At 38.2% G+C, this 7,926-nt stretch overlaps 1 protein-coding gene across 1 annotated transcript in view; it reads right to left on the bottom strand.

Moving 5' to 3' along the window:
* Positions 1 to 796: 796 nt before the first annotated feature.
* Positions 797 to 7,926, bottom strand: part of SLC25A16 (solute carrier family 25 member 16) — a 32,897-nt gene continuing 25,767 nt past the window's right edge. Inside the window, exons 7-9 of the mRNA XM_065894298.1 lie at positions 7,493 to 7,655; positions 2,749 to 2,817; positions 797 to 1,163 (exon numbers count right to left, since the gene is read on the bottom strand). Of these exons, the coding sequence (XP_065750370.1) occupies positions 1,007 to 1,163; positions 2,749 to 2,817; positions 7,493 to 7,655 (389 nt within the window). The 3' untranslated portion in view covers positions 797 to 1,006. The remainder of the gene's footprint in view (positions 1,164 to 2,748; positions 2,818 to 7,492; positions 7,656 to 7,926) is intronic.

Genomic DNA, 7,926 nt, shown 5'->3' with positions numbered 1-7,926 from the left:
AACTACTCTAAACATAATAACTGGAATTCTTACATTTTAAACCATTTTAATATAAACGATAGCAATTCAGATCATGTTTTACATTTCTACTTAAGTTTATATTGCACTAAAATTATTTTATGTGGAAGAACTAGTTGCTGTGTCATAACATAATACTTGGAAACATTCTTTGACATTCACATCTATATTAATGGATATTTCACAGTCCACTTAAATAAATTTTCTAGTATACATCAAATCATCTAACAAAAACAAATCTATAATGCTAACTTGTTTTGAGAGCAAAGATATTCAGTATTTACTATTACTGCCTTTGGGAAATACACTGACTTTTAAAAACACATTTAAATCACTCAGAAACTGGGAATAACATTTGAGCAATACCTGAAAATTCTTGACTTACTGATGAGTCTCTACATGGTTACTTTTTGAATACAACATTTATCAAAAAATGAAGAGAAAAAGTGTTTGTCCTTTTATCCAGTGGAGCAGAATTATGAGAAGAGAAATATTAAGAATAATACTTCAATACTGGCTTCTAACCTATATTTTATATAACTTAAAATTTCAGCTCTCATCATTCTGCTGCAATATAACCAAGACTGTTAATAATAATAATAACAATAACAGCAACCAACATCAGAGTCTTTGAAAATCATGATTACAATTAAAAGCTTGGAATAGCATGATAAAACTAATGGCAACCTTTTGAATCCCATATTAAGTTAGTTCTATCCAAATAATACTTTAAAATGGTTTCAAATAACCTTACTGATTAGCCAGCATCAGCTTAGGATTTTTTTGCAATGTTCTAAGATACAACTTTTGGCATAAAAGTATAGTAAGCACTTTTGATTTGTGATGAATAGAAAAATCAAGTACTAAAATACCAGTGGTTCCTGTGACAGGGTAAATATCCCCCTTCAAGTAATGTTCTCCCCAAATTAAATTAACATTTTATTTTTCCCTCTGATAGTTTATTAAGGAAAAGAAATAACGATATTTTTTAATTGAGGTGAAAAAACTGCTTCATAAGTTCATATGTTGTAAAAGCCACTGCCTGAGAAGGAACGCAGCGAATGTAATTAAGAGATAAACCACGATATAATCCTTTTCGAATTCCATGGTGTCCATAGACATACTTCATAGTCTCCCGCATGGTACTGAAAGAGAATGGTTAAATGATGACACCTTTATGCCCAGTCACGAAGAGACAATTTCAGGATCCATAATAGCATTTTTAAAAGAAGCTAAAAATGCCATCTTGAGTAGCTTTTGGAAGGCGAGTGTTAAAACAAGCAAAAGGACTTCCCTGGTGGCACAGTGGTTAAGAACCCACCTGCCAATGCAGGGGACACGGGTTCAATCCCTGGTCCAGAAGATACCACATGCCGCGGAACAACTAAGCCCATGCGCCACAACTACTGAGCCTGCACTCTAGAGCCCGAGAGCCACAACTACTGAAGCCCATGCACCGAGAGCCCATGCTCCGCAACAAGAGAAGCCACCGCAATGAGAAGCCGGCGCACTGCAACGAAGAGTAGCCCCTGCTCGCCACAACTAGAGAAAGCCCGTGCACAGTAACAAAGAGCCAACGCAGCCAAAAATGAATAAATAAATAAATAAATAATTTTTAAAAAACCAAGCTAAAAATTCATAATAAAAGAGCAATTCACTCCAAACAAGTACAAGCATTATGCATAGAATTCCAGGGCTCATTAATACGATATATTTTGTTTGCATTATGTCTGTGACATTTACTAGCAACACTATTTCATAATAATATTTGAAATATTGATGTAGTCTTTTTAAAGGATATATGAGCAGTTGCCCTTTAAACTCTCAAGTTTCTGCTCAAGTTCTATGCTACTAAAGCTTGAAGGACTGTCTTCCGGATTTCATCAATAAAGACTTTCTTGTTTCAGTGTTCTTTCCTTTCAAACCAACACTTTGGGCTTTGTCTTTCTCTTTCAATATGCAATATAGACTGAAATATTCAAAAAATCTTTTGGGTGAATGAAGGCAATTCACGGTCCTGAATAAACATTCTGCTCTTCCCCTGAGGAACAACACATCACCAATCAAACAGAATGATTCGAAATCTCTACAGATTATAGAAAACTCTAGAGCTGTGCTATGCAATAGTGGTAGCCACTAGCCACATGTGGCTACTGAGTACATGAAATGTGGCAAGTCCTAAATTGAGATGTGCTGTGAGTGTAAAATACACCCTGGATTTCAAACACTTAGTGTTTTTTTTTAAAAGGATGTAAAATACTGAAATGTTGAAGTGATAAATTTTAAATATATTGGTTTAAATAAAATATTTTAAAACAATTTCATGTTTCTTTTTATACTTTTTTAATGTGGTTAGGTTACCAGAAAATTTTAAATTACATATGTGGCTCACATCATATTTCTATTTAACAGAGCTGCTCTAAAATTAAATTTGTTTTTGTTTTTTTTTTGGCTGCAAGGCTTGTGGGATCTTAGTTCCCTGATCAGGGACCGAACCCTGGCCCCCACAGTGAAAGCACCGAGTCCTAACCACTGGACCACCAGGGAATTACCTAAAATGAACATTTTAACAGGAGGATTAGGACCTGATTAAATTCAGTTTACCAAAGAATATTATGGGATATAAAATGAAAGCTCTAGACTACTAGTGAGATCACAGTCCTATCTCCCTACTTACTATACACATTACATTTCCTAAAGAAATTGAACAATGACAAATGAAGAACTTACAGGCACTTTTCAAATTCTGGAAGAACAGTTCCTAACTGCATTCGCCGACGTGTTACATCAAATGGGTAGCTAAAAGAAGAAAAAGAAGGACTTAAAAATGATTTTTAGTTTTCTACTCAGCAATTATTGAATACAAAGCCCTATGTATGCTAGGAAATAATGTGTTCCTATTTTCTTACTGTTTTGTCTAATCTGGGAGTCAGGATATAGGCATATGAATAAAATCAAATAACAATACAGAGGTCTCCTTGCCTTTGCCTAAGTGGTTCCCTCGGGTTAAATGATTCTTCTCTTTCATCACCCATTATCAAGTTCTATTTATTCCCCCAAACCAAATTAAATGCCGCTTCCTGAGGAAATAGACTGGGTGCTTTCCATTGTTGTAACCCTAAGACAGGGTTTCTTAACTTTGGCACTATTGCCATTTTGGGTTGGAAAATTCTTAGTTGTGGGAGCTGTCCTGGGCATTGTAGAGTGTTTAGGTAAATCCCTGGCTTCTACCCACTAGATGCCAGTAGCACAACCCCAGTTGTAACAACGAAAAAGGTCTCCAGATATTAATAAATGTCCACTAGAGACGAAACCACCCCAGTTAAGAACCACTACCCTAAGAGTATTCAGCAAGTGCCCCTGTATACAGTAGGCCAACAAAAAATTCTCCTTAAGGGCTAAAATTAACAATACAGATAATTGCATACAGAGGATTGAGAAAATTCTACGTGAAAAGATTGCCTGATTCTGCAACTATGTATGGTGATGAATGTTAACCAGACTTAATATCAAATCATTATGTTATATACCAGAAACTAATGTAATATTGTACGTTAATTATACCTCAATTTAAAAAAATTTTAAAGATTGCCTAAAATGAAATATACAAAAGTAATCTCTTAGGAGTGGAACCCCAGGTGATTTTTTTTTTAATTACTTTTTTGGGGCTAATGTTGACTGCTTATGTTAGGTCCTGTGCTAAGCAATTTATGTACATTATCTCATTCCATCTTTACAACTGTGTTAAGTAGGTACTGTTATCTCAATATTAAGATACGAAAATTGAGTCTTAGGGCTTCCGTGGTGGCACAGTGGTTGAGAATCTGCCTGCCAAGGGACACGGGTTCGAGCCCTGGTCTGGGAAGATCCCATATGCCGCGGAGCAACTGGGCCTGTAAGCCACAACTACTGAGCCTGCGCATCTGGAGCCTGTGCTCCGCAACAAGAGAGGCCGAGATAGTGAGAGGCCCGTGATGAAGAGTGGCCCCCGCTCGCCGCAACTAGAGAAAGCCCTGGCATAGAAACGAAGACCCAACACAGCCAAAAATAAATAAATAAATTTATTTTAAAAAAAAAAAGAAAATTGAGTCTTAGAGACATTTGCCATGTCATAAAGCTGCTTTCTACTTCCCTATTCAAAGCTCTCGTTCATACACATATATATATATACACACACATATGTATATATACATATATACATACATATAATATATACATAAGTGATATATGACAAAAATAATTATATACTTTTATATACATTTAAATTTACTATGAAATAATTGTAATAAAAAAACCACCCATGTACCAACCAAACAGCTTAAGAAATAACATTACTAATAGATGAAGAGCTCTATGCATCTAAGCAGCATCTCCATGAATTCTTTTTTTTTTTGGCCCTGCTTCACGGCTTGCAGGATCTTATCTCCCCAACCAGGGATCCAACACGTGCCCCCTGCAGTGAAAGTGCAGGGTCCTAACCACTGGATCACCAGGGAATTCCCCTCCATGAATTATCTTTTTTTTAATTTTTAAAATATTTATTTATTTTTGGCTGTGTTGGGTCTTTGTTGCTGCACGGAGGCTTTCTCTGTTGCGGCGAGTGGGGGCTACTCTTCGTTGTGGTACGCGTGCTTCTCATTGCGGTGGCTTCTCTTGTTGTGGATCATGGGCTCTAGGCGTGCGGGCTTCAGTGATTGTGGCACGTGGGCTCAGTAGTTGTGGTACACGGGCTTAGTTGCTCTGCGGCATGTGGGGTCTTTCCAGACCAGGGTTCGAACCCGTGTCCCCTACCTTGGCAGGCGGATTCTTAACCACTGCGCCACCAGTTAAGTCCTGAATTATCTTTTAATGGGAGGTGGAGAGAGGAAAAAACTTTATGGGGAATAAAGGGACCAAAACCTCAACCTGAAGGATTCAGTTTCCAAGCAGGAAAAGATGTGTCTGGGTAGAAGGAATTGATTAATAAAGAGAAGTAAGAAGACAAAGTACAAGGATCAGAACTAGGGAAATAACAACGGGAAAGAAAGAAAATAACGTTCTAGGTAATGTTTTTAAGCAAAAAAATGACAAAAATATTTGGATATGTACAATGTGAAAAATGATCTCAAGGTATTATCAGGACTAGAAGATTAATGGTGATCGATAACAAATAGGAAAGTTGGGGGCCGAGGACAGACATGAAAAAGAAGACAAGAAAGCAGTATATGAATTACAGAGCTTGAACTGAGGACAGAAGTCCAGGTATAAACATCCAAGAGCTTGCTAGAGAAGTAATGAGTCAGCAATGAAGATTTAAATAGAATTAGTTATCTGTACAGAGGTGACCATTGAAACAATAAAGATAGATGAGCTATTCTGGATGTTTACGGGAAGAGCAGAGGACCAAAGTCTGGCTAGGCCTTAAAAAAATCAGCACAGATAGGTAGGAGGAGGAAGACATGAATCAGCAAGATACCTGAAAAGGGAAAGTTGCCTCAACTAAGAGTTCGCATGTCACAGCTAAAGATCCCGCATGCAGCACCAAAGACCCCGTGCGCCGCAACTAAGACCCAGTGCAGCCAAATAAATAAATATTTTTTAAAAAAAGAGTCAGTGGGTGTAGAATATAGCTTATGAAGTAAGTGGAAAAGAGAAGACAGATTTTTTTTTTTTTTTTTTTTTTTTTTTTTTGCGGTACACGGGCCTCTCACTGTTGTGGCCTCTCCCGTTGCGGAGCACAGGCTCCAGACGCGCAGGCTCAGCGGCCATGGCTCACGGGCCCAGCCGCTCCGCGGCATGTGGGATCTTCCCGGACCGGGGCGCGAACCCGCGTCCCCTGCATCGGCAGGCGGACTCTCAACCACTGCGCCACCGGGGAAGCCCCGAGAAGACAGATTTTAAAGATCTAAATTGGAAGTAAATAATAAAGAAAAGGGGCAGTAAAACCAAGAAGAGAATCAGAATAGCTAGAGGTGATCATGTCTCTGCAAATGAACAAGGTTCCGCAGCCATGTTTCTAAAAGTAAACTACACACCTTTTTTTTTTTTTTTAATATTTAGTTATTTATTTGGCTGTGTCAGGTCTTAGTTGTGGCATGCGGGGTCACTCTTGCCATGTGCGGGATCTTTTAGATGTGGCCTTCGGGATCTTTAGTTGCGGCATGCGAACTCTTAGTTGCGGCATGTGGGATCTAGTTCCCTGACCAGGGATTGAACGCGGGCCCCCTGCATTGGGAGCATGGAGTCTTAGGCACTGGACCGCCAGGGAAGTCCCTACACCTTTTTCCCTTTACTTTCAGTCTAGTATGATCTGCTCCCACACACAAGTATACTGAATCTGCCTTCACAAAAGTAACCTTCATTGTGAAATCCGATGAATAACTTACTTTTCAGTACTTATCTTACTTTGAGTTTTCTTTTTCCATTGGATACTCTTTTTTGAGCCTTTGTGACACTACGATTTCCTGTTGTCTTCCTGTTTTTCAGGATACTCCTCAGTCACAGAGAGCTTCCCTTCTTCCTGTTCCTGAAAAGTTCCTGCTTCTTAGTATTCCAGCCCTTTTTTAATCTCATCTATCCAATCTCTCTTGGTCTACAGAAATTCTCTACAGCCAACTTTCCAATTACACTTTCCACCTAATTTATCTATGTCCCTAATACACTTAATTAATATAAAACTCCCTTGCATTGCTACTGTCTTAATAAGAGTATAGGCTTCTTGGGACTTCCCTGGTGGCACAGTGATTGAGAATCCTCCTGCCAATGCAGGGACACGGGTTCAAACCCTGGTCCGGGAAGATCCCACATGCCGCAGAGCAACTAAGCCCGTGAGCCACAACTACTGAAGCCTGCGAGCCTAGTGCCTGTGCTCTGCAACAAGAGAAGCCACCACAATGAGAAGCCCCCGCACTGCAACAAAGAGTAGACCCGACTCGCTGCAACTAGAGAAAGCCTGCATGCAGCAACAAAGACCCAAGGCAGCCAAAAAAAAAAGAAAAGAGTATAGGCTTCTTGAGGCAATACTTTTGTTTTTCCTTCAGTGAAACTCCCAATGCCTAGCATACTGACTGGCACAAAGTAGGCCTTCAAGATTTAGTGCAAGAGAAGTTGTACCTACACACACACACACACACACACACACACACACACACACACACACACTAAATGGCTCAAATTTCAGAAAACTCATACAGGCAATTCATGAGGAAATATGGATGAAAACTATAGTGTTTCTTTCTAGCTTTCTTTTTCCTTTCTTTTAAAATCCACAGAAATTGAGTAGGTTCAAACTAATTTAGTCAATTTGGCACGAAGTTATTTATAATATGCTTAAAGTGCAGGCACACTGGAAAAAATGTATTAAATTAATATTTATATTTTGCAAGGGATCCTGTGTTTTAATAATCTATTAGAAAAAATAAGACAACTAACCAATGCTAAAAATCAGTATTGGATAAATGTAATTTAACTTAAGTAAGTTGATGAACAAACTTACGATATTGTCTGTGCTATTGCTCCAGCAACACCACCACAAAGTAAGTTTATGTGAGTTTTCAAAACTAAGACATTAGGATTGTCTGATGAAGGTCTGCCAAGAAGGGTAGGAGCATGGGAAAGCCCAACACTCTTTAAGGTACCAAAAGTAAAAAATGAAACACCTGAAAAACAAAATATAAATTCACCACAATGCTTAACAGAGATGTGAGCTGTGAGAAGACACCATTCTTACATAATAACCAATTAACTCAATTGGTTATTATCAACCAATTAACTCAAGGGACTAACTATGCATTTCCTGATTTCCAATGTTTGGCTTAATCTAAGACAAAAAGATTTAATTAATGTTTACAAATAAACTAAAGGTAACAAAATTACCACCTATAAAAAATTATACATTGGTTTTTCACACACTAACATAATGTTCAGTTC

The sequence above is a fragment of the Phocoena phocoena genome, chromosome 16, assembly GCF_963924675.1.
Source record: "Phocoena phocoena chromosome 16, mPhoPho1.1, whole genome shotgun sequence".
In the NCBI taxonomy this organism is placed as follows: domain Eukaryota; kingdom Metazoa; phylum Chordata; class Mammalia; order Artiodactyla; family Phocoenidae; genus Phocoena; species Phocoena phocoena.
This window is presented reverse-complemented; position numbering and strand designations above follow the sequence as displayed.